This window comes from Aulostomus chinensis, chromosome 2, assembly GCF_037954235.1.
Source record: "Aulostomus chinensis isolate RoL2024-O1b breed Wild chromosome 2, RoL_Achi_v1.0, whole genome shotgun sequence".
Taxonomy (NCBI): Eukaryota; Metazoa; Chordata; class Actinopteri; order Syngnathiformes; family Aulostomidae; genus Aulostomus; species Aulostomus chinensis.
Window position 1 is genome coordinate 2,956,765 of NC_141321.1, and position 27,890 is coordinate 2,984,654.

The 27,890-nt window shown below is 44.8% G+C and overlaps 1 protein-coding gene across 2 annotated transcripts in view; it reads right to left on the minus strand.

Moving 5' to 3' along the window:
• The window catches only part of arnt2 (aryl-hydrocarbon receptor nuclear translocator 2), a 152,492-nt gene that overhangs the window by 46,034 nt on the left and 78,568 nt on the right, over positions 1–27,890 (minus strand). The window contains exon 4 of one of the 2 annotated variants that reach the window (XM_086223060.1): positions 878–925. The exons of the other annotated variant lie outside the window; for it this stretch is intronic. Coding sequence (XP_086079186.1) covers positions 878–925 — 48 coding nt within the window. The remainder of the gene's footprint in view (positions 1–877; positions 926–27,890) is intronic. 2 annotated transcript variants of the gene reach the window in all.

The window sequence follows — 27,890 nt, forward strand, 5'->3', positions numbered from 1 at the left end:
TCATACATTTATTGGGCAGATGTAAAGTGCACTGATGAATCGCTGATTATGTTGCATTCTGATGCTCTAATATTTTTTCTAGAGGATACATCTTATTCTCAGTATACAAGTAACTATTTAAATCATCAGTCTTTGTTTTGGGGCTGCCACATACATTTATTATTTATTTATTATATTTATTTATATTTTGCAGACAAACAAGGACTTACAAAGCTCTAGCAACCTCATACCAATTGAGCCTTTATTCACAAAAGCTGTTAACATGTAAATTTGTTGGGCTGCCAAGTTGTCGCTTTCTGTGTCAACACACCATCATAAAACATTGTCTGGTGTGTTTTGTTAACTCATCTAATTTAGTTGTGCCTATGCATGAAAAAGCTGTCATCAGATATGGTCTTACAGGCTTACTATCTGTGATGTACTTTTTATCTTGTGACATAACAGTCTTGCTTTAAACTGTAAAATAAAAAAAAAAAATAAATAAAAAAAAAGGCTGTGACCTGGTACATAAACAGACAAAGATGTCTAACGATGGTTCTCCGTATGGCACATGCCACAGCCATGGCCAGATAAATGCTGTTATTCACGTTGTTAAAGGGATCTACTAAAATTCGATAGGCTCCATCAATTCTTTTAAAATCAGCCTTGTAATTTTTTGCTGAGAGACAGACAAACCAATGAGGGTGAATATATAACCTTCTTGACCAATGTAAAATACTAAGGCGACAAATTATTATAAGAACCTCTAGCCAGACTGGTTTGGTAGCTGATAGTGTTTCAATTTGTTGTGATCAGAATGGTTGCTATTGGTGCCGTATGGTCTCTGAGTCCCTGAGGGAATGGGACATCCTCTGAGACTCCAGATGGCTAGGCCTACCTGGCATATCTCTCCTTATCCCCACCAGGTATCAGATCATCATCATACCTACAGAAAAGAGAGGGAACAGAATTGAGCACATTGTGAATGTGTACAAATGAAGTACATCTATAATCGCTATATCTATAAATGCTTAACATCATAGTGCATGAGTAGATGATTCAAGGTGGGATGATAACAACATGGGAACACCTTAATACAAAAAAGGATGCTCATAGTTAGTGTTAAGGGTGTTTTTTGTTCTTCTCTAAACAGGGACATAAGACAACCAAAATCTTGTCATCAGGATTATGTCCATTATTAATCTCTTACCAAGTTGTAAACTGAGGTCTGAGGTTACGGCAGCTTTACAGCAGAGTTGTATGAAAGATGAGGTCAAACAATCAGGCAAGTTCAAAATAATTTTCATAAAACCTTTCTGTCTTTTGTGGAAAAAAATTATGTAAGCAACTCAACCCTGATTCATTCCAAAATTCAACTGCTTTTGCTCAAAAATGTATTTTATGTCTCTGAAGTTACTGCCCTGAGCCATTTTGGCCTGTGTCCACAAAATGCCTTTTTGTGCACTGGCAGTGTCCATTGTCTATGCACTAAAGTTCAGCGATGGGAGAGCTCAGCTCAACTTCAGCTGAGCTCTCCTCATGGTGCTCACAGTTTACACTGAGATTATCATTGTCTCTTCGCTAGCTGACCTATCAGATTAATGGAAGGCTGGACTTAAATCATCACCAATGGCAGAGAAGAAATTGATCTACGCTGTAACTGACTTTATTTGGTATCAAACATTAAAATAATGCATATTGTGTGCAAGCAACCATTCACACAATATTCCACTATTACTTCCTTTTTTTTGCCAGACTAAGCTGTTAACAAGATAAAGTGACCATTGCTGGCGTGCAAAGCCCAACTGGCTAAATCTGTCACGGATACAAAAGGCAGTTCAGTGGTGTTGTTTTCATCCTGTCCAATTAGAGTACGGCAATTTGAGAGATTTTACAGTCCTAAAATCTGAGCAAGTTCTGGAAATCGGTGTTCATGAAAGCAATGAACATGATGTTAAAGGTTATTGTAACATTTCCTTCCTTCATTCTGATATGTCATAATGAATAATAACACTTCCATTTGAGAAGTTTATTGAAGTTATGTCACTGATGTAACAGTGGGAATACATGGTATTATAGCCTGGCGCAAATACATAGCAGGCCAGAAAGGGCATGAAGCAATGTGCAGCAAGGGTGTGCAATGGCTTTAAAAAAAAGAAAAAACAAACAACAACAGACGACAGTAGCATCCTCAGAATATGCTTTATTCATAGGGATGTCTGTGTAGGTTCTCATTCATCCAGGTCATCGTAGATCGAAGCGAAGTAAAATCTGGTCAACTGGACGTAAGTTTATCTTGAAGACGTTTCACCTCTCATCCGAGAGGCTTCTTCAGTTCTGGAGAACTGAAGAGGCTTCTTCAGTTCTGGAGAACTGAAGAAGCCTCTTCAGTTCTGGATTCATAGGGATGGGAATTGATAAGATTTTTAGGGCCTGAGCCAGAAGGTACTTCTGGGCGAAGACCCTATTATGTTTCGAAGTCAGAGAGACACGAAGTCAGCGCTAAAAACAGTAAAAACACACACTTAGGAACATCACAGGCCTCTAAAAACATCACAGGGGGGTCCGGGGGGGGAGAGGGGGGTGAGGTCTCCCATTGAAACCTATGGTGGCAAAAATTATATCTGAAATTGCTGCGTTTTTTTGGCTATTATTAGGGCCTGAGCCAGAAGGTACTTCTGGGCGAAGACCCTATTATGTTTCGAAGTCAGAGAGACACGAAGTCAGCGCTAAAAGCAGTAAAAACACACACTTAGGAGCATCACAGGCCTCTAAAAACATCACAGGGGTGTCCGGGGGGGGGGGACAGGGGGGTGAGGTCTCCCATTGAAAACAATGGTGGCACAAATTGTATCTAAAATTGCTTCGTTTTTTTCTTATTAGGGCCTGAGCCAGTCCCTGGCGAAGACCCTATTATGTTTCGAAGTCACACTCGCCACTTCAAAAGTAAATTTGACCCCCTAAACATGCATGAAAACTCACCAAATTTGGTAAGCACATCAGGTGCGGCGAAAAATTCGATAATTAAAAAAAAAAGAGGCGCTCTACTCAATAGCGCCACCTACATACACAAAAATCCACGCCACAGACTGTAGGAATGTCCTACAGACATGGGACGAACACCATTGAACTCGTCTCATCAAGACGGATAAATCATACACTCACACCCCTGACCTAACTGTAACAGGATGTCCACAATTTGGACACGAATGTCTAATTTTGGACAATTTTGCGCCCCGAACAAAATCTATCTCCTCCTGAACCGTAAATGCCAGGGCTTCCAAACTTTCACACATTACTCTCCCAACTGTGCTCTTCAAAAATCTTTAAAGGCTAATATACTACGCGCTCGGTTTGGATTTTATGAGCCGTCAAAGTGGGGGAGACACTTTTCGCCTTACAATGGAAGTCTATGGGGAGAGCGTGTCCTCTCAGGGTACATACTCTCAAACAAATGCTTCTCACATCTACACCATACATTCCACAGCTTTTAAAAACACACCACTGTATTCCTGACAAAAATCCCTACAAAAATATGGTATTTTGTGTGACTTTTGACCAACGTATGCCGACTTATTCACCTTTTACACACTACATTTCTCTGAATCCTCCACTCTCTCCACTCCAGCACAGATCAGACACAGTGCAGCGGGGGAGGGGTTCTTAAAGGGCCAGCTGGCAGCTCTGCTCTCAGCTCTGCTCTCCACTCTGACAGAGATGGCAGAGAGCGAGCAGAGAAGGGAGGGGCTCTTAAAGGGCCGGCTCTCAGCTCTGCTCTCAGCTCTGCTCTCCACTCTGACAGAGATGGCAGAGAGCGAGCAGAGAAGGGAGGGGCTCTTAAAGGGCCAGCTGGCAGCTCTGCTCTCAGCTCTGCTCTCAGCTCTGACACAGACAGCAGAGAGCGAGCAGAGAAGGGAGGGGCTGTTAAAGGGCCGGCTCTCAGCTCTGCAGTCACACTGTGCAGCGCACTGAGGCTCGTATCTCCTAAACTACAAGGCCTAGGGATTTGCCGATTACACCGTTGGATTCGGGCCGGTGTCAAGGACGCGGCCGTAGGCCGCGCGGGGGCTCAGGCCCTAACAACGCTGCTTGCAGCTTTAATTAGGGCCTGAGCCAGAAGGTACTTCTGGCGAAGACCCTATTATGTTTGCTCGGCAGAGCAACACATTAGCAGCACTAAAAACACTAAAAACACACACTAAACAGTGTCCCAGGCCCCCCCAACACCCATGAGGCAACTGGGCCAGACGGCCCGGAGCCAGTTTTCACATACACACCCATTCAAAACCTGGTATTATACTGTTCTTGCTCTCAATGAGTGCGCGCTATATGCGCATAATGCGCATAACGCGCATAATCTAATTTGACCCCCTGAACATGCATGAAATTCGCTGAAATTTGGCACAATCGTTCGGTATGTCTCAACATTCACTAATCAAAAACAAAAACGCCACTAAAGTCTATAGCGCCACCTAGGGAGCCACACAAAAAAAAGATAATTTTTTTTAATTTCGCGCGCTATAACTCCTCACACAAAACTCCCACAGACATGGGACCAACACCGTTGGACTCGTCTCATCAAGACGAACAATTCTTACACTCTGACCCCTCACCTATCTCCAACAGAATGTCCACAAATTGGACAAAACTGTCAAAATCAGGACTTTTTTTACTCCCCGAACAAAATCTATCTCCTCCTAAACCGTAAATGCCAGGGCTTCCAAACTTTCACACATTACTCTCCCAACTGTGCTGATTAAAAGTTCAGTAAGAATAATATACTACGCGCTCGGTTTGGATTTTATAAGCTCTCAAAGTGGGGGAGACACGTTTCACGCTTACAATGGAAGTCTATGGGGGGAGCGTGTCCTCTCAGGGTACATACTCTCAAACAAATGCTTCTCACGTCTATACCATATATCGCACAGCTTTTAAAAACATATCACTGTATTCCTGACAAAAATCCCTACAAAAATATGGTATTTTGTGTTACTTTTGACCAACGTAGGCCGAGTTATTCAGCTTTTACACACTACATTTCTTTTAATCCTCCACTCTCTCCACTCTAGCACAGATCAAAGAAAGTGCAGCGGGGGAGGGGTTTTTAATGAGCCAGCTGGCAGCTCTGCTCTCAGCTCTGCTCTCAGCTCTGACAGACATGGCAGAGATTTGTTTACTGTAGTCATGGAAACCAGAATTGTAGCTTCTCTGCCCTCATGTACATACTCTCAAACAAACACTTGTCGCTTCTAAATTAAAACACTCACACATTCAAAAAGCACACCATTGAATTCCTGAGAAAAAACTCTACGCACTGATGTCTTTACATTCCACTTTTGACCCATATATGCAGAGTTATGACTGTGTTTCACAGTTAAACTGCCAAATCCTCCTCTGCTCTCCACTCTGACACAGATGGCAGAGAGCGAGCAGAGAAGGGAGGGGCTCTTAAAGGGCCGGCTCTCAGCTCTGCACTCACACTGTGCAGCGCACTGAGGCTCATATCTCCTAAACTACAAGGCCTAGGGATTTGCCGATTACACCGTTGGATTCGGGCCGGTGTCAAGGACGCGGCCGTAGGCCGCGCGGGGGCTCAGGCCCTAACAACGCTGCTTGCAGCTTTAATTGATATTTATTGTTGTTGTTGTTATTTATAGTTGTTGTGAGTCACTGTCTGTCACATTATTGCTGTTGGTCTCTTATGAATGTTTTATAAATGTATTCTGTATGTATTTTTGCCTGTTGTCTCTCCTCTCAGCCCCCTCCCTCTTTGTCTCTCTCTCTCTCTCTGTATCTCTCTCCTCTTCTCCCACTGCCCCCGCCCCTCACCCCCAAGTCTATCTCCCCTCTCCACCCCAGCCCCATCTCTCTCCCTCTCCCTCTCAACCCCAACCGGTCCAGGCAGGTGGCCGCCCACTTTGAGCCTGGTTCTGCCTGAGGTTTCTTCCTGTAAAAGGGAGTTTTTCCTCACCACCGTCGCCAAGTGCTTGCTCATGTGGGAATGTTGGGTTTCTTTCACTAAACTTGTAAATAGTTTCATTGAACCCCAACGGGGAGAAATTTCATTGAAGTTCTAAATTACTTTATGTTCACTGTATGTTCTAAATGCATTTTTATTTGACTTCAGATTTATAATTTCCATTTTGTTACACATGCAGTGACTGTCTCTAATTGACCTTTTGTTCAAATTAATCAGTTAATAAATTCCCATGTTCACCGCAGCTGATGTCTGTCTTTTATTGTCACAATAACTGTACATGGACAATGAATGTTGAACTTTCTAATCCACAGTCAAATGTCCTGTTTTCAATGCTGTATTTTGCCACATTCATGCTTGATGATATTCAGCAACTTAACTGGAAGAACCACAGTAAAGTGACAGCCAACAGGTAGCACAGACAATGATGAACACAAGGGTCAATATGAAGCTGTCACATCTGCAGTCACACTTTGGGTCCAACTGGAGCTTCTACCTCCTCAACTTCAACTGTCACCACTTTGACACCAACATGGATGGAGGAGCACTTCTCCATCACCCTGGGATTGATGATGTCATTCAACACCTTCACTAGGAGAAGCACATCAAACTTAGACAAAGGGAGGACAGAAGATGACAGGCAGACGGATCAATGCTGTCAGCTCAGCACTTGGAGTCACAACTGAAAAAGATGGTCTAAAATATTACTATTGGCCAACATATGGAGAGTTAATGACTGTTTTTCACAGTAAAACTGGCAGAATCCTCCTCTGCCCTTCAGTCTAATACAGATGGTAGAGATTTGTTATCTGTTGTCATGGAAACAGAAAGGGGAGCATCTCTGCTCTCATGGTACATACTATCAGACAAACACTTCTAGCTTGTACATTAAAACACCCACACCTTCAAAAAACACATTATTGAATTCCTGAGAAAAAACTCTACGCACTGATGTCTTTACTTTCAACTTTTGACCCACATATGCTGAGTTATGACTGGCTTTCACAGTAAAACTGTCAAATCCTCCTCTGCTCTCCACTCTGACACAGATGGCAGAGAGCGAGCAGAGAAGGGAGGGGCTCTTAAAGGGCCGGCTCTCAACTCTGCAGTCACGCTGTGCAGCGAACTGAGGCTCGTATCTCCTAAACTACAAGGCCGAGGGATTTGCCGATTACACCGTTGGATTGGGGCCGGCGATCCGGCCGCGGTTAGGCGGGGGCTCAGGCCCTAACAACGCTGCTTGCAGCTTTAATTAGGGCCTGAGCCAGAAGGTACTTCTGGGCGAAGACCCTATTATGTTTCGAAGTCAGAGAGACACGAAGTCAGCGCTAAAAGCAGTAAAAACACACACTTAGGAGCATCACAGGCCTCTAAAAACATCACAGGGGGGTCCGGGGGGGGACAGGGGGGTGAGGTCCCCCATTGAAACCTATGGTGGCAAAAATTATATCTGAAATTGCTCCGTTTTTTAGGGCCTGAGCCAGTCCCTGGCGAAGACCCTATTATGTTTCGAAGTCACACTCGCCACTTCAAAAGTAAATTTGACCCCCTAAACATGCATGAAAACTCACCAAATTTGGTAAGCACATCGGGTGCGGCAAAAAATTCGATAATTAAAAAAAAAAGAGGCGCTCTACTCAATAGCGCCACCTACATACACAAAAAACCACGCCACAGACTGTAGGAATGTCCTACAGACATGGGACAAACACCATTGAACTCGTCTCATCAAGACGGATAAATCATACACTCACACCCCTGACCTAACTGTAACAGGATGTCCACAATTTGGACACGAATGTCTAATTTTGGACAATTTTGCGCCCCGAACAAAATCTATCTCCTCCTAAAGCGTAAATGCCAGGGCTTCCAAACTTTCACACATTACTCTCCCAACTGTGCTGATTAAAAGTTGTTCAAGGTTAATATACTACGCGCTCGGTTTGGATTTTATGAGCCGTCAAAGTGGGGGAGACACTTTTCGCCTTACAATGGAAGTCTATGGGGAGAGCGTGTCCTCTCAGGGTACATACTCTCAAACAAATGCTTCTCACATCTACACCATACATTCCACAGCTTTTAAAAACACACCACTGTATTCCTGACAAAAATCCCTACAAAAATATGGTATTTTGTGTGACTTTTGACCAACGTATGCCGACTTATTCACCTTTTACACACTACATTTCTCTGAATCCTCCACTCTCTCCACTCTAGCACAGATCAGACACAGTGCAGCGGGGGAGGGGTTCTTAAAGGGCCAGCTGGCAGCTCTGCTCTCAGCTCTGCTCTCAGCTCTGACAGAGATGGCAGAGAGCGAGCAGAGAAGGGAGGGGCTCTTAAAGGGCCGGCTCTCAGCTCTGCACTCACACTGTGCAGCGCACTGAGGCTCGTATCTCCTCAACTACAAGGCCTAGGGATTTGCCGATTACACCGTTGGATTGGGGCCGGTGTCAAGGACGCGGCCGTAGGCCGCGCGGGGGCTCAGGCCCTAACAACGCTGCTTGCAGCTTTAATTAGGGCCTGAGCCAGAAGGTACTTCTGGCGAAGACCCTATTATGTTTGCTCGGCAGAGCAACACATTAGCAGCACTAAAAACACTAAAAACACACACTAAACAGTGTCCCAGGCCCCCCCAACACCCATGAGGCAACTGGGCCAGACGGCCCGGAGCCAGTTTTCACATACACACCCATTCAAAACCTGGTATTATACTGTTCTTGCTCTCAATGAGTGCGCGCTATATGCGCATAATGCGCATAACGCGCATAATCTAATTTGACCCCCTGAACATGCATGAAATTCGCTGAAATTTGGCACAATCGTTCGGTATGTCTCAACATTCACTAATCAAAAACAAAAACGCCACTAAAGTCTATAGCGCCACCTAGGGAGCCACACAAAAAAAAGATAATTTTTTTTAATTTCGCGCGCTATAACTCCTCACACAAAACTCCCACAGACATGGGACCAACACCGTTGGACTCGTCTCATCAAGACGAACAATTCTTACACTCTGACCCCTCACCTATCTCCAACAGAATGTCCACAAATTGGACAAAACTGTCAAAATCAGGACTTTTTTTACTCCCCGAACAAAATCTATCTCCTCCTAAACCGTAAATGCCAGGGCTTCCAAACTTTCACACATTACTCTCCCAACTGTGCTGATTAAAAGTTCAGTAAGAATAATATACTACGCGCTCGGTTTGGATTTTATAAGCTCTCAAAGTGGGGGAGACACGTTTCACGCTTACAATGGAAGTCTATGGGGGGAGCGTGTCCTCTCAGGGTACATACTCTCAAACAAATGCTTCTCACGTCTATACCATATATCGCACAGCTTTTAAAAACATATCACTGTATTCCTGACAAAAATCCCTACAAAAATATGGTATTTTGTGTTACTTTTGACCAACGTAGGCCGAGTTATTCAGCTTTTACACACTACATTTCTTTTAATCCTCCACTCTCTCCACTCTAGCACAGATCAAAGAAAGTGCAGCGGGGGAGGGGTTTTTAATGAGCCAGCTGGCAGCTCTGCTCTCAGCTCTGCTCTCAGCTCTGACAGACATGGCAGAGATTTGTTTACTGTAGTCATGGAAACCAGAATTGTAGCTTCTCTGCCCTCATGTACATACTCTCAAACAAACACTTGTCGCTTCTAAATTAAAACACTCACACATTCAAAAAGCACACCATTGAATTCCTGAGAAAAAACTCTACGCACTGATGTCTTTACATTCCACTTTTGACCCATATATGCAGAGTTATGACTGTGTTTCACAGTTAAACTGCCAAATCCTCCTCTGCTCTCCACTCTGACACAGATGGCAGAGAGCGAGCAGAGAAGGGAGGGGCTCTTAAAGGGCCGGCTCTCAGCTCTGCACTCACACTGTGCAGCGCACTGAGGCTCATATCTCCTAAACTACAAGGCCTAGGGATTTGCCGATTACACCGTTGGATTCGGGCCGGTGTCAAGGACGCGGCCGTAGGCCGCGCGGGGGCTCAGGCCCTAACAACGCTGCTTGCAGCTTTAATTAGGGCCTGAGCCAGAAGGTACTTCTGGGCGAAGACCCTATTATGTTTCGAAGTCAGAGAGACACGAAGTCAGCGCTAAAAGCAGTAAAAATACACACTTAGGAGCATCACAGGCCTCTAAAAACATCACAGGGGGGTCCGGGGGGGGACGGGGGGTGAGGTCCCCCATTGAAACCAATGGTGGCAAAAATTATATCTGAAATTGCTCCGTTTTATTAGGGCCTGAGCCAGAAGGTACTTCTGGGCGAAGACCCTATTATGTTTCGAAGTCAGAGAGACACGAAGTCAGCGCTAAAAGCAGTAAAAACACACACTTAGGAGGATCACAGGCCTCTAAAAACATCACAGGAGGGTCCGGGGGGGGACGGGGGGTGAGGTCCCCCATTGAAACCAATGGTGGCAAAAATTATATCTGAAATTGCTTCGTTTTTAGGGCCTGAGCCAGAAGGTACTTCTGGGCGAAGACCCTATTATGTTTCGAAGTCAGAGAGACACGAAGTCAGCGCTAAAAGCAGTAAAAAAACACACTTAGGAGCATCACAGGCCTCTAAAAACATCACAGGGGGGTCCGGGGGGGGACAGGGGGGTGAGGTCCCCCATTGAAACCAATGGTGGCACAAATTGTATCTGAAATTGCTGCGTTTTATTATTATTATTAGGGCCTGAGCCAGAAGGTACTTCTGGGCGAAGACCCTATTATGTTTCGAAGTCAGAGAGACACGAAGTCAGCGCTAAAAGCAGTAAAAACACACACTTAGGAGCATCACAGGCCTCTAAAAACATCACAGGGGGGTCCGGGGGGGGACAGGGGGGTGAGGTCTCCCATTGAAACCAATGGTGGCAAAATTATATCTGAAATTGTTAAGTTTTTTGGGTTATTATTAGGGCCTGAGCCAGAAGGTACTTCTGGCGAAGACCCTATTATGTTTGCTCGGCAGAGCAACACATTAGCAGCACTAAAAACACTAAAAACACACACTAAACAGTGTCCCAGGCCCCCCCAACACCCATTAGGCAACTGGGTCAGACGGCCCGGAGCCAGTTTTCACATACACACCCATTCAAAACCTGGTATTATACTGTTCTTGCTCTCAATGAGTGCGCGCTATATGCGCATAATTCGCATAACGCGCATAATCTAATTTGACCCCCTGAACATGCATGAAATTCGCTGAAATTCGGCACAATCGTTCGGTATGTCTCAACATTCACTAATCAAAAACAAAAACGCCGCAAAAGTCTATAGCGCCACCTAGGGAGCCACACAAAAAAAAGATAATTTTTTTTAATTTCGCGCGCTATAACTCCTCACACAAAACTCCCACAAACATGGGACCAACACCTTTGGACTCGTCTCATCAAGACGAACAATTCTTACACTCTGACCCCTCACCTATCTCCAACAGAATGTCCACAAATTGGACAAAACTGTCAAAATCAGGACTTTTTTTACTCCCCGAACAAAATCTATCTCCTCCTAAACCGTAAATGCCAGGGCTTCCAAACTTTCACACATTACTCTCCCAACTGTGCTGATTAAAAGTTCAGTAAGAATAATATACTACGCGCTCGGTTCCCATTTTATAAGCCGTCAAAGTCGGGGAGACACGTTTCACGCTTACAATGGAAGTCAATGGGGAGGCCGTGTCCTCTCATGGTACATACTCTCGAACAAATGCTTCTCACGTCTATACCATACATCGCACAGCTTTTAAAAACATATCACTGTATTCCTGACAAAAATCCCTACAAAAATATGGTATTTTGTGTTACTTTTGACCAACGTAGGCCGAGTTATTCAGCTTTTACACACTACATTTCTCTTAATCCTCCACTCTCTCCACTCTAGCACAGATCAAAGAAAGTGGAGCGGGGGAGGGGTTCTTAATGGGCCAGCTGGCAGCTCTGCTCTCAGCTCTGCTCTCCACTCTGACAGAGATGGCAGAGAGCGAGCAGAGAAGGGAGGGGCTCTTAAAGGGCCGGCTCTCAGCTCTGCAGTCACACTGTGCAGCGAACTGAGGCTCGTATCTCCTAAACTACAAGGCCTAGGGATTTGCCGATTACACCGTTGGATTCGGGCCGGTGTCAAGGACGCGGCCGTAGGCCGCGCGGGGGCTCAGGCCCTAACAACGCTGCTTGCAGCTTTAATTATTCTTTCATTCTTCCGCCGCCTCTTTAACGCTTAATTTCACCCCCTGAACATGCATGAAATTCGCTGAATTTTTGCACGCACGTCCGGTCTGGCGAAAAATTTTATATTTAAAAAAAAAAATTCAGAAAAACTCTATAGCGCCACCTAGGGAGCAAAAAAACAAACCAAAAAGTTTGGAGCGCTATAACTTCTTGCACGAATGTCCCACAGACACGGGACCAACACTGTTGCACTCGTCTCATCAAGACGAAAAATTCATACGCTCTGACCTCTCACCTATCTGCAACACAATGTCCACAAATTGGACAAAACTGTCAAAAAAAGGAATTTTTTACTCCCCGAACAAAATCTATCTCCTCCTAAACCGTAAATGGCATCGCTTCCAAACTTTCACACATTACTCTCCCAACTGTGCTGATTAAAAGTTCAGTAAGAATAATATACTACGCGCTCGGTTTGGATTTTATAAGCCGTCAAAGTCGGGGAGACACATTTCACGCTTACAATGGAAGTCAATGGGGTGGCCGTGTCCTCTCATTGTACATACTCTCGAACAAACACTTGTCACGTCTACACTGAAACTCTCACAGCTTCACAAAACACACCAGTCGATTCCTCAGAAAAATCTCTACAAAAATATGGAATTATATTCCACTTCCAAGCAACAAAAGCAGAGTTATTTGCTTTTCACACACTAAAAATGTACACTTTTTAGCTGCTCTCCACTCAGGCACAGATAGCAGAGATTTGTTTACTGTAGTCATGGAAACCACAATTGGAGCTTCTCTGCCCTCATGTACATACTCTCAAACAAACACTTGTAGCTTCTAAACTAAAACACTCACACCTTCAGAAAACACACCATTGAATTCCTGAGAAAAAACTCTACGCACTGATGTCTTTACTTTCAACTTTTGACCAACATATGCTGAGTTATGACTGGTTTTCACAGCAAAACTGCCAAATCCTCCTCTGCTCTCCACTCTGACACAGATGGCAGAGAGCGAGCAGAGAAGGGAGGGGCTCTTAAAGGGCCGGCTCTCAGCTCTGCAGTCACACTGTGCAGCGCACTGAGGCTCGTATCTCCTAAAGTACAAGGCCTAGGGATTTGCCGATTACACCGTTGGATTGGGGCCGGCGATCCGGCTGCGGTTAGGCGGGGGCTCAGGCCCTAACAACGCTGCTTGCAGCTTTAATTAGGGCCTGAGCCAGAAGGTACTTCTGGGCGAAGACCCTATTATGTTTCGAAGTCAGAGAGACACGAAGTCAGCGCTAAAAGCAGTAAAAAAACACACTTAGGAGCATCACAGGCCTCTAAAAACATCACAGGAGGGTCCGGGGGGGGACAGGGGGGTGAGGTCCCCCATTGAAACCTATGGTGGCAAAAATTATATCTGAAATTGTAAAGTTTTTTTATTAGGGCCTGAGCCAGAAGGTACTTCTGGGCGAAGACCCTATTATGTTTCGAAGTCAGAGAGACACGAAGTCAGCGCTAAAAGCAGTAAAAACACACACTTAGGAACATCACAGGCCTCTAAAAACATCACAGGGGGGTCCGGGGGGGGACAGGGGGGTGAGGTCCCCCATTGAAACCTATGGTGGCAAAAATTATATCTGAAATTGCTCCGTTTTTTTTAGGGCCTGAGCCAGTCCCTGGCGAAGACCCTATTATGTTTCGAAGTCACACTCGCCACTTCAAAAGTAAATTTGACCCCCTAAACATGCATGAAAACTCACCAAATTTGGTAAGCACATCAGGTGCGGCGAAAAATTCGATAATTAAAAAAAAAAGAGGCGCTCTACTCAATAGCGCCACCTACATACACAAAAAACCACGCCACAGACTGTAGGAATGTCCTACAGACATGGGACAAACACCATTGAACTCGTCTCATCAAGACGGATAAATCATACACTCACACCCCTGACCTAACTGTAACAGGATGTCCACAATTTGGACACGAATGTCTAATTTTGGACAATTTTGCGCCCCGAACAAAATCTATCTCCTCCTGAACCGTAAATGCCAGGGCTTCCAAACTTTCACACATTACTCTCCCAACTGTGCTCTTCAAAAATCTTTAAAGGCTAATATACTACGCGCTCGGTTTGGATTTTATGAGCCGTCAAAGTGGGGGAGACACTTTTCGCCTTACAATGGAAGTCTATGGGGAGAGCGTGTCCTCTCAGGGTACATACTCTCAAACAAATGCTTCTCACATCTACACCATACATTCCACAGCTTTTAAAAACACAACACTGTATTCCTGACAAAAATCCCTACAAAAATATGGTATTTTGTGTGACTTTTGACCAACGTATGACGACTTATTCAGCTTTTACACACTATATTTCTCTTAATCCTCCACTCTCTCCACTCCAGCACAGATCAGACACAGTGCAGCGGGGGAGGGGTTCTTAAAGGGCCAGCTGGCAGCTCTGCTCTCAGCTCTGCTCTCAGCTCTGCACTCACACTGTGCAGCGCACTGAGGCTCATATCTCCTCAACTACAAGGCCTAGGGATTTGCCGATTACACCGTTGGATTGGGGCCGGTGTCAAGGACGCGGCCATAGGCCGCGCGGGGGCTCAGGCCCTAACAACGCTGCTTGCAGCTTTAATTATTAGGGCCTGAGCCAGAAGGTACTTCTGGGCGAAGACCCTATTATGTTTCGAAGTCAGAGAGACACGAAGTCAGCGCTAAAAGCAGTAAAAACACACACTTAGGAGCATCACAGGCCTCTAAAAACATCACAGGGGGGTCCGGGGGGGGACAGGGGGGTGAGGTCTCCCATTGAAAACAATGGTGGCAGAATTATATCTGAAATTGCTGCGTTTTAATATTATTATTATTAGGGCCTGAGCCAGAAGGTACTTCTGGGCGAAGACCCTATTATGTTTCGAAGTCAGAGAGACACGAAGTCAGCGCTAAAAGCAGTAAAAACACACACTTAGGAGCATCACAAGCCTCTAAAAACATCACAGGGGGGTCCGGGGGGGGACGGGGGGTGAGGTCTCCCATTGAAAACAATGGTGGCACAAATTATATCTGAAATTGCTGCGTTTTAATATTATTATTATTATTATTATTCTTTCTTTCTTCTCCCGCCACTTTGACGCTTAATTTGACCCCCTGAACATGCATGAAATTCGATGAAATTTGGCACGCACATCCGGTCCGGCAAAAAATTCGATCTTTTAAAAAAAAAAATTGCAAAAACTGTATAGCGCCACCTAGGGAGCCAAAAAACCACATCACAACAATTGGAGTGCTATAACTTCTTGCACGAATGTCCCACAGACATGGGACCAACACTGTTGGACTCGTCTCATCAAGACGAAAATTTCATACACTCTGACCTCTCACCTATCTCCAACAGAATGTCCACAAATTGGACAAAACTGTCAAAAAAGGACTTTTTTTACTCCCCAAACAAAATCGATCTAGTCCTCGGGCATTAATTGTATCGCTTCCAAACTTTCACACCTCAATCACACAACTGTGCTCTTCACAAATCTTCAAAGGTTTTTATATGAATCGCTCAGATTCCGTTTTATAAGCCGTCAAAGTCGGGGAGACACGTTTTACGTTACAATGGAAGTCAATGGGGAGGCCGTGTCCTCTCATGGTACATACTCTCGAACAAATGCTTCTCACGTCTACACTGAAACTCTCACAGCTTCACAAAACACACCACTGGATTCCTCAGAAAAATCCCTACGAAAATATGGGATTACATTGCACTTTGAAGCAACATATGCAGAGTTATTTGACTTTCACACACTGAAAATGTGGATTTTTCAGCTGCTCTCCACTCCTGCACAGATGGCAGAGATTTGTTTACTGTAGTCATGGAAACCACAATTGGAGGATCTTTGCCCTCAGGTACATACTCTCAAACAAACACTTGTATCTTCTAAACTAAAAGACTCACACCTTCAGAAAACACACCATTGAATTCCTGAGAAAAAACTCTACGCACTGATGTCTTTACTTTCAACTTTTGACCAACATATGCTGAGTTATGACTGTGTTTCACAGTTAAACTGCCAAATCCTCCTCTGCTCTCCACTCTGACAGAGATGGCAGAGAGCGAGCAGAGAAGGGAGGGGCTCTTAAAGGGCCGGCTCTCAACTCTGCACTCACACTGTGCAGCGCACTGAGGCTCGTATCTCCTAAACTACAAGGCCTAGGGATTTGCCGATTGCACCGTTGGATTGGGGCCGGCGATCCGGCCGCGGTTAGGCGGGGGCTCAGGCCCTAACAACGCTGCTTGCAGCTTTAATTATTAGGGCCTGAGCCAGAAGGTACTTCTGGGCGAAGACCCTATTATGTTTCGAAGTCAGAGAGACACGAAGTCAGCGCTAAAAGCAGTAAAAACACACACTTAGGAGGATCACAGGCCTCTAAAAACATCACAGGAGGGTCCGGGGGGGGACCGGGGGGTGAGGTCCCCCATTGAAACCAATGGTGGCAAAAATTTTATCTGAAATTGTAAAATTTCTTGACTTATTATTGTTTCTTTCTTCTCCCGCCACTTTGAGGCTTAATTTGACCCCCTGAACATGCATGAAATTCGCTGAAATTTTGCACACACGTCCGGTCTGGCGAAAAATTTTATATTTAAAAAAATTTTTTCGCAAAAACTCAATAGCGCCACCTAGGGAGCCAAAAAACTCGCAAAAAATTTGGAGCGCTATAACTGCTTGTACAAATGTCCCACAGACACGGGACCAACACCGTTGCACTCGTCTCATCAAGACGAAAATTTCATACGCTCTGACCTCTCACCTATCTACAACACAATGTCCACAAATTGGACAAAACTGTCAAAAAGAGGACTTTTGCTCCTCCCCGAACAAAATCTATCTCCTCCTAAACCGTAAATGGCACCGCTTCCAGACTTTCACACATTACTCTCCCAACACTGCTCTTCAAAAATCTTTAAAGGCTAATATACTACGCGCTCGGTTTGGATTTTATAAGCCGTCAAAGTCGGGGAGACACGTTTCACGGTTACAATGGAAGTCAATGGGGTGGCCGTGTCCTCTCATGGTACAAACTCTCGAACAAATGCTTCTCACGTCTAAACTAAAACTCTCACAGCTTCACAAAACATACCAGTCAATTCCTGAGAAAAATCTCTACAAAAATATGGTATTATATTCCACTTCCAAGCAACAAATGCAGAGTTATTTGCTTTTTACACACTAAAAATGTACACTTTTCAGCTGCTCTCCACTCAGGCACAGATGGCAGAAATTTGTTTACTGTAGTCATGGAAACCACAATTGGAGGGTCTCTGCCCTCATGTACATACTCTCAAACAAACACTTGTAGCTTCTAAACTAAAAGACTCACACCTTCAGAAAACACACCATTGAATTCCTGACAAAAAAATCTACGCACTGATGTCTTTACATTCCACTTTTGACCCACATATGCTGAGTTATGACTGTGTTTCACAGTTAAACTGCCAAATCCTCCTCTGCTCTCAGCTCTGACAGAGATGGCAGAGAGCGAGCAGAGAAGGGAGGGGCTCTTAAAGGGCCGGCTCTCAGCTCTGCACTCACACTGTGCAGCGCACTGAGGCTCGTATCTTCTAAACTACAAGGCCTAGGGATTTGCCGATTACACCGTTGGATTCGGGCCGGCGATCCGGCCGCAGTTAGGCGGGGGCTCAGGCCCTAACAACGCTGCTTGCAGCTTTAATTATTATTATTCTTTCTTTCTTCTCCCGCCACTTTGACGCTTAATTTGACCCCCTGAACATGCATGAAATTCGATGAAATTTGGCACGCACGTCCGGTCCGGCAAAAAATTCGATCTTTTAAAAAAAAAATTTGCAAAAACTGTATAGCGCCACCTAGGGAGCCAAAAAACTCGCAAAAAATTGGGAGCGCTATAACTGCTTGCACGAATGTCCCACAGACATGGGACCAACACCGTTGGACTCGTCTCATCAAGACGAAAATTTCATACGCTCTGACCTCTCACCTATCTACAACAGAATGTCCACAAATTGGACAAAACTGTCAAAAAAGGACTTTTTTTACTCCCCAAACAAAATCGATCTCGTCCTCGGGCATTAATTGTATCGCTTCCAAACTTTCACACCTCAATCACACAACTGTGCTCTTCACAAATCTTCAAAGGTTTTTATATGAATCGCTCAGATTCCGTTTTATAAGCCGTCAAAGTCGGGGAGACACGTTTTACGTTACAATGGAAGTCAATGGGGAGGCCGTGTCCTCTCATGGTACATACTCTCGAAAAATGCTTCTCACGTCTATACCATACATCGCACAGCTTTTAAAAACAGATCACTGTATTCCTGACAAAAATCTCTACAAAAATATGGTATTTTGTGTTACTTTTGACCAACGTATGCCGAGTTATTCAGCTTTTACACACTACATTTCTCTGAATCCTCCACTCTCTCCACTCTAGCACAGATCAAAGAAAGTGCAGCGGGGGAGGGGTTTTTAATGGGCCAGCTGGCAGCTCTGCTCTCAGCTCTGACAGAGATGGCAGAGATTTGTTTACTGTAGTCATGGAAACCACAATTGGAGGGTCTCTGCCCTCATGTACATACTCTCAAACAAACACTTGTAGCTTCCAAACTAAAACACTCACACCTTCAGAAAACACACCATTGAATTCCTGAGAAAAAACTCTGCGCACTGATGTCTTTACTTTCAACTTTTGACCCACATATGCTGAGTTATGACTGGTTTTCACAGTAAAACTGTCAAATCCTCCTCTGCTCTCCACTCTGACACAGATGGCAGAGAGCGAGCAGAGAAGGGAGGGGCTCTTAAAGGGCCGGCTCTCAACTCTGCAGTCACACTGTGCAGCGAACTGAGGCTCGTATCTCCTAAACTACAAGGCCTAGGGATTTGCCGATTACACCGTTGGATTGGGGCCGGCGATCCGGCCGCGGTTAGGCGGGGGCTCAGGCCCTAACAACGCTGCTTGCAGCTTTAATTAGGGCCTGAGCCAGAAGGTACTTCTGGCGAAGACCCTATTATGTTTGCTCGGCAGAGCAACACATTAGCAGCACTAAAAACACTAAAAACACACACTAAACAGTGTCCCAGGCCCCCCCAACACCCATGAGGCAACTGGGCCAGACGGCCCGGAGCCAGTTTTCACATACACACCCATTCAAAACCTGGTATTATACTGTTCTTGCTCTCAATGAGTGCGCGCTATATGCGCATAATGCGCATAATGCGCATAACGCGCATAATCTAATTTGACCCCCTGAACATGCATGAAATTCGCTGAATTTCGGCACAATCGTTCGGTATGTCTCAACATTCACTAATCAAAAACAAAAACGCCACAAAAGTCTATAGCGCCACCTAGGGAGCCACACAAAAAAAAGATAATTTTTTTTAATTTCGCGCGCTATAACTCCTCACACAAAACTCCCACAGACATGGGACCAACACCGTTGGACTCGTCTCATCAAGACGAACAATTCTTACACTCTGACCCCTCACCTATCTCCAACAGAATGTCCACAAATTGGACAAAACTGTCAAAATCAGGACTTTTTTTACTCCCCGAACAAAATCTATCTCCTCCTAAACCGTAAATGCCAGGGCTTCCAAACTTTCACACATTACTCTCCCAACTGTGCTCTTCAAAAATCTTTAAAGGCTAATATACTACGCGCTCGGTTTGGATTTTATAAGCCCTCAAAGTGGGGGAGACACGTTTCACGCTTACAATGGAAGTCAATGGGGAGGCCGTGTCCTCTCATGGTACATACTCTCGAACAAATGCTTCTCACGTCTATACCATACATCGCACAGCTTTTAAAAACATATCACTGTATTCCTGACAAAAATCCCTACAAAAATATGGTATTTTGTGTTACTTTCCACCAACGTAGGCCGAGTTATTCAGCTTTTACACACTACATTTCTCTGAATCCTCCACTCTCTCCACTCTAGCACAGATCAGACACAGTGCAGCGGGGGAGGGGTTCTTAAAGGGCCAGCTGGCAGCTCTGCTCTCAGCTCTGCTCTCAGCTCTGACAGAGATGGCAGAGATTTGTTTACTGTAGTCATGGAAACCACAATTGGCACTTCTCTGCCCTCATGTACATACTCTCAAACAAACACTTGTCGCTTCTAAATTAAAACACTCACACCTTCAGAAAACACACCATTGAATTCCTGAGAAAAAACTCTACGAACTGATGTCTTTACATTACACTTTTGACCAACATATGCAGAGTTATGACTGTGTTTGTCAGTAAAACTGCCAAATCCTCCTCTGCTCTCAGCTCTGACAGAGATGGCAGAGAGCGAGCAGAGAAGGGAGGGGCTCTTAAAGGGCCGGCTCTCAGCTCTGCACTCACATTGTGCAGCGCACTGAGGCTCGTATCTCCTCAACTACAAGGCCTAGGGATTTGCCGATTACACCGTTGGATTGGGGCCGGTGTCAAGGACGCGGCCGTAGGCCGCGCGGGGGCTCAGGCCCTAACAACGCTGCTTGCAGCTTTAATTATTCTTTCTTTCTTCTCCCGCCACTTTGACGCTTAATTTGACCCCCTGAACATGCATGAAATTCGATGAAATTTGGCACGCACGTCCGGTCCGGCAAAAAATTCGATCTTTTAAAAAAAAAAATTTCAAAAACTGTATAGCGCCACCTAGGGAGCCAAAAAACCACATCACAACAATTGGAGTGCTATAACTTCTTGCACGAATGTCCCACAGACATGGGACCAACACCATTGGACTCGTCTCATCAAGACGAAAATTTCATATGCTCTGACCTCTGACCTATCTACAACAGAATGTCCACAAATTGGACAAAACTGTCAAAAAAAGGACTTTTTTTCTCCCCAAACAAAATCGATCTTGTCCTCGGGCATTAATTGTATCGCTTCCAAACTTTCACACCTCAATCACACAACTGTGCTCTTCACAAATCTTCAAAGGTTTTTATATGAATCGCTCAGATTCCGTTTTATAAGCCGTCAAAGTCGGGGAGACACGTTTCACGCTTACAATGGAAGTCAATGGGGTGGCCGTGTCTTCTCATGGTACAAACTCTCGAACAAATGCTTCTCACGTCTAAACTAAAACTCTCACAGCTTCACAAAACATATCAGTCGATTCCTCAGAAAAATCTCTACAAAAATATGGTATTATATTCCACTTCCAAGCAACATATGCGGAGTTATTTGATTTTCACACACTAAAAATGTACACTTTTCGGCTGCTCTCAACTCCTGCACAGATGGCAGAGATTTGTTTACTGTAGTCATGGAAACCACAATTGGAGGGTCTCTGCCCTCATGTACATACTCTCAAACAAACACTTGTAGCTTCTAAACTAAAACACTCACACCTTCAAAAAGCACACCATTGAATTCCTGACAAAAAACTCTACGCACTGATGTCTTTACATTCCACTTTTGACCAACATATGCTGAGTTATGACTGTTTTTCACAGTTAAACTGCCAAATCCTCCTCTGCTCTCCACTCTGACACAGATGGCAGAGAGCGAGCAGAGAAGGGAGGGGCTCTTAAAGGGCCGGCTCTCAGCTCTGCACTCGCACTGTGCAGCGAACTGAGGCTCGTATCTCCTAAACTACAAGGCCTAGGGATTTGCCGATTACACCGTTGGATTCGGGCCGGCGATCCGGCCGCGGTTAGGCGGGGGCTCAGGCCCTAACAACGCTGCTTGCAGCTTTAATTATTATTATTCTTTCTTTCTTCCGCGACATCTTAAACGCTTAATTTGACCCCCTGAACATGCATGAAATTCGCTGAAATTTGGCACGCACGTCTGGTCCGGCGAAAAATTCGATATTTAAAAAAAAAAATCTGGAAAAACTCAATAGCGCCACCTACAGAACTACAAAAGTAAAACAAAAATTGAATCATTATAACTGCTTGCACGAATGTCCCACAGACATGGGACCAAGACCGTTGGACTCGTCTCATTAAGGCGAAAATTTCATACGCTCTGACCTCTCACCTATCTGCAACAGAATGTCCACAAATTGGACAAAACTGTCAAAATGAGGACTTTTGCTCCTCCCCGAACAAAATCTATCTCCTCCTAAACCGTAAATGGCATCGCTTCCAAACTTTCACACATTACTCTCCCAACTGTGCTGATTAAAAGTTGAGAAAAAAATTTACATAAGTTGCACGGTTTGGATTTTATAAGCCGTCAAAGTCGGGGAGACACGTTTTACGTTTTAATGGAAGTCAATGGGGAGGCCGTGTCCTCTCATGGTACATACTCTCGAACAAACGCTTGTCACGTCTACACTGAAACTCTCACAGCTTCACAAAACACACCACTGGATTCCTCAGAAAAATCCCTACAAAAATATGGAATTATATTCCACTTCCAAGCAACAAATGCAGAGTTATTTGCTTTTCACACACTAAAAATGTGCATTTTTTTGCTGCTCTCCACTCAGGCACAGATGGCAGAAATTTGTTTACTGTAGTCATGGAAACCAAAATTGGAGCTTCTCTGCCCTCATGTACATACTCTCAAACAAACACTTGTAGCTTCTAAACTAAGAGACTCACACCTTCAGAAAACACACCATTGAATTCCTGAGAAAAAACTCTACGCACTGATGTCTTTACATTCCACTTTTGACCAACATATGCTGAGTTATGACTGTGTTTGTCAGTAAAACTGCCAAATCCTCCTCTGCTCTCCACTCTGACACAGATGGCAGAGAGCGAGCAGAGAAGGGAGGGGCTCTTAAAGGGCCGGCTCTCAACTCTGCACTCGCACTGTGCAGCGAAGTGAGGCTCGTATCTCCTAAACTACAAGGCCTAGGGATTTGCCGATTACACCGTTGGATTCGGGCCGGCGATCCGGCCGCGGTTAGGCGGGGGCTCAGGCCCTAACAACGCTGCTTGCAGCTTTAATTAGGGCCTGAGCCAGAAGGTACTTCTGGGCGAAGACCCTATTATGTTTCGAAGTCAGAGAGACACGAAGTCAGCGCTAAAAGCAGTAAAAACACACACTTAGGAACATCACAGGCCTCTAAAAACATCACAGGAGGGTCCGGGGGGGGACAGGGGGGTGAGGTCCCCCATTGAAACCTATGGTGGCAAAAATTATATCTGAAATTGCTGCGTTTTTTTGGCTATTATTCTTTCTTTCTTCCGCCGCGACTTTAACGCTGAATTTGACCCCCTGAACATGCATGAAATTCGCTGAATTTTTGTACACACGTCCGGTCCGGCGAAAAATTTTATATTTAAAAAAAAAATTTCACCAAAACTCAATAGCGCCACCTAGGGAGCAAAAAAACTAAAAAAAAATTGGGAGCGCTATAACTGCTTGCACGAATGTCCCACAGACATGGGACCAACACCGTTGGAATCGTCTCATTAAGACGAAAAATTCATACACTCTGACCTCTCACCTATCTACAACACAATGTCCACAAATTGGACAAAACTGTCAAAAAAAGGAATTTTTTACTCCCCGAACAAAATCTATCTCCTCCTAAACCGTAAATGGCATCGCTTCCAAACTTTCACACATTACTCTCCCAACTGTGCTGATTAAAAGTTCAGTAAGAATAATATACTACGCGCTCGGTTTGGATTTTATAAGCCGTCAAAGTCGGGGAGACACATTTCACGCTTACAATGGAAGTCAATGGGGTGGCCGTGTCCTCTCATTGTACATACTCTCGAACAAACGCTTGTCACGTCTACACTGAAACTCTCACAGCTTCACAAAACACACCACTGGATTCCTCAGAAAAATCTCTACAAAAATATGGTATTATATTCCACTTCCAAGCAACATATGCAGAGTTATTTGATTTTCACACACTAAAAATGTACACTTTTCGGCTGCTCTCCACTCCTGCACAGATGGCAGAGATTTGTTTACTGTAGTCATGGAAACCACAATTGGAGGGTCTCTGCCCTCATGTACATACTCTCAAACAAACACTTGTAGCTTCTAAACTAAAAGACTCACACCTTCAAAAAACACACCATTGAATTCCTGACAAAAAACTCTACGCACTGATGTCTTTACATTCCACTTTTGACCCACGTATGCTGAGTTATGACTGTGTTTCACAGTTAAACTGCCAAATCCTCCTCTGCTCTCAGCTCTGACAGAGATGGCAGAGAGCGAGCAGAGAAGGGAGGGGCTCTAAAATGGCCGGCTCTCAGCTCTGCAGTCACGCTGTGCAGCGCACTGAGGCTCGTATCTCCTAAACTACAAGGCCTAGGGATTTGCCGATTGCACCGTTGGATTCGGGCCGGCGATCCGGCCGCGGTTAGGCGGGGGCTCAGGCCCTAACAACGCTGCTTGCAGCTTTAATTTTCTTATTATTATTCTTTGTTTCATCCGGGAATCTTTAACGCTTAATTTGACCCCCTGAACATGCATGAAATTCGCTGAAATTTTGCACACACGTCCGGTCCGGCGAAAAATTTGATATTTAAAAAAAAAATTTCGCCAAAACTCAATAGCGCCACCTAGGGAGACAAAAAACTCGCAAAAAATTTGGAGCGCTATAACTGCTTGCACGAATGTCCCACAGACACGGGACGAACACCGTTGCACTCGTCTCATCAAGACGAAAATTTCATACGCTCTGACCTCTCACCTATCTACAACACAATGTCCACAAATTGGACAAAACTGTCAAAATGAGGACTTTTGCTCCTCCCCGAACAAAATCTATCTCCTCCTAAACCGTAAATGGCATCGCTTCCAAACTTTCACACATTACTCTCCCAACTGTGCTGATTAAAAGTTCAGTAAGAATAATATACTACGCGCTCGGTTTGGATTTTATAAGCCGTCAAAGTCGGGGAGACACGTTTCACGCTTACAATGGAAGTCAATGGGGTGGCCGTGTCCTCTCATGGTACAAACTCTCGAACAAATGCTTCTCACGTCTAAACTAAAACTCTCACAGCTTCACAAAACACACCAGTCGATTCCTCAGAAAAATCTCTACAAAAATATGGAATTATATTCCACTTCCAAGCAACAAATGCAGAGTTATTTGCTTTTCACACACTAAAAATGTGCATTTTTTAGCTGCTCTCCACTCAGGCACAGATGGCAGAGATTTGTTTACTGTAGTCATGGAAACCACAATTGGAGGGTCTCTGCCCTCATGTACATACTCTCAAACAAACACTTGTAGCTTCTAAACTAAAACACTCACACCTTCAAAAAGCACACCATTGAATTCCTGACAAAAAACTCTACGCACTGATGTCTTTACTTTCAACTTTTGACCAACATAGGCTGAGTTATGACTGTGTTTCACAGTTAAACTGCCAAATCCTCCTCTGCTCTCCACTCTGACACAGATGGCAGAGAGCGAGCAGAGAAGGGAGGGGCTCTTAAAGGGCCGGCTCTCAGCTCTGCACTCGCGCTGTGCAGCGAACTGAGGCTCGTATCTCCTAAACTACAAGGCCTAGGGATTTGCCGATTACACCGTTGGATTCGGGCCGGCGATCCGGCCGCGGTTAGGTGGGGGCTCAGGCCCTAACAACGCTGCTTGCAGCTTTAATTAGGGCCTGAGCCAGAAGGTACTTCTGGGCGAAGACCCTATTATGTTTCGAAGTCAGAGAGACACGAAGTCAGCGCTAAAAGCAGTAAAAACACACACTTAGGAGCATCACAGGCCTCTAAAAACATCACAGGGGGGTCCGGGGGGGGACGGGGGGTGAGGTCCCCCATTGAAACCAATGGTGGCAAAAATTATATCTGAAATTGCTTCGTTTTTAGGGCCTGAGCCAGAAGGTACTTCTGGGCGAAGACCCTATTATGTTTCGAAGTCAGAGAGACACGAAGTCAGCGCTAAAAGCAGTAAAAACACACACTTAGGAGCATCACAGGCCTCTAAAAACATCACAGGAGGGTCCGGGGGGGGACAGGGGGGTGAGGTCCCCCATTGAAACCTATGGTGGCAAAAATTATATCTGAAATTGCTGCGTTTTTTTCTTCTTCTTCTTATTATTCTTTCCGGTTCCGCCGCCAAAAAAACCCTTAATTACACCCCCTGAACATGCATGAAATTCGCTGAATTTTTGCACGCACGTCCGGTCCGGCGAAAAATTTTATATTTTAAAAAAAAATTTAACGCAAAACTCAACAGCGCCACCTAGCAAGCCAAAAACACGTTTACGTCAATAACTTCCCCGAGGAATGTCCCACAGACATGGGACCAACACCGCTGGATTCGTCTCATCAAGACGAAAAGTTCGTACACTCTGACCCCTGACCTAACTCCAACAGGATGTCCACAATTTGGACACAAACGTCCAATTTTTCACCATCGCACCCTCCGAACAAAATCTATCTCCTCCTAAACCGTAAATGGTATCGCTTCCAAACTTTCACACATTACTCTCCCGACTGTGCTGATTAAAAGTTCAGTAAGAATAATATACTACGCGCTCGGTTTGGATTTTATAAGCCGTCAAAGTTGCGACAAAAATTCACGTTATAATGGAAGTCTATGGGGAGAGCGTGTCCTCTCATTGTACATACTCTCGAACAAACGCTTGTCACGTCTACACTGAACCTCTCAAAGCTTCACAAAACACACCACTGGATTCCTCAGAAAAATCTCTACAAAAATATGGAATTATATTTCACTTCCAAGAAAGAAAAGCAGAGTTATTTGCTTTTCACACACTAAAAATGTACACTTTTTAGCTGCTCTCCACTCAGGCACAGATGGCAGAGATTTGTTTACTGTAGTCATGGAAACCACAATTGCAGCTTCTCTGCCCTCATGTACATACTCTCAAACAAACACTTGTAGCTTCTAAACTAAAACACTCACACCTTCAAAAAGCACACCATTGAATTCCTGACAAAAAACTCTACGCACTGATGTCTTTACATTGCACTTTTGACCAACATATGCTGAGTTATGACTGTGTTTGTCAGTAAAACTGCCAAATCCTCCTCTGCTCTCCACTCTGACACAGATGGCAGAGAGCGAGCAGAGAAGGGAGGGGCTCTTAAAGGGCCGGCTCTCAGCTCTGCTCTCGCACTGTGCAGCGCACTGAGGCTCGTATCTCCTAAACTACAAGGCCTAGGGATTTGCCGATTACACCGTTGGATTCGGGCCGGCGATCCGGCCGCGGTTAGGCGGGGGCTCAGGCCCTAACAACGCTGCTTGCAGCTTTAATTTTATTATTATTAGGGCCTGAGCCAGAAGGTACTTCTGGGCGAAGACCCTATTATGTTTCGAAGTCAGAGAGACACGAAGTCAGCGCTAAAAGCAGTAAAAACACACACTTAGGAGCATCACAGGCCTCTAAAAACATCACAGGGGGGTCCGGGGGGGGACAGGGGGGTGAGGTCCCCCATTGAAACCTATGGTGGCAAAAATTATATCTGAAATTGCTCCGTTTTTTAGGGCCTGAGCCAGTCCCTGGCGAAGACCCTATTATGTTTCGAAGTCACACTCGCCACTTCAAAAGTAAATTTGACCCCCTAAACATGCATGAAAACTCACCAAATTTGGTAAGCACATCGGGTGCGGCAAAAAATTCGATAATTAAAAAAAAAAGAGGCGCTCTACTCAATAGCGCCACCTACATACACAAAAAACCACGCCACAGACTGTAGGAATGTCCTACAGACATGGGACAAACACCATTGAACTCGTCTCATCAAGACGGATAAATCATACACTCACACCCCTGACCTAACTGTAACAGGATGTCCACAATTTGG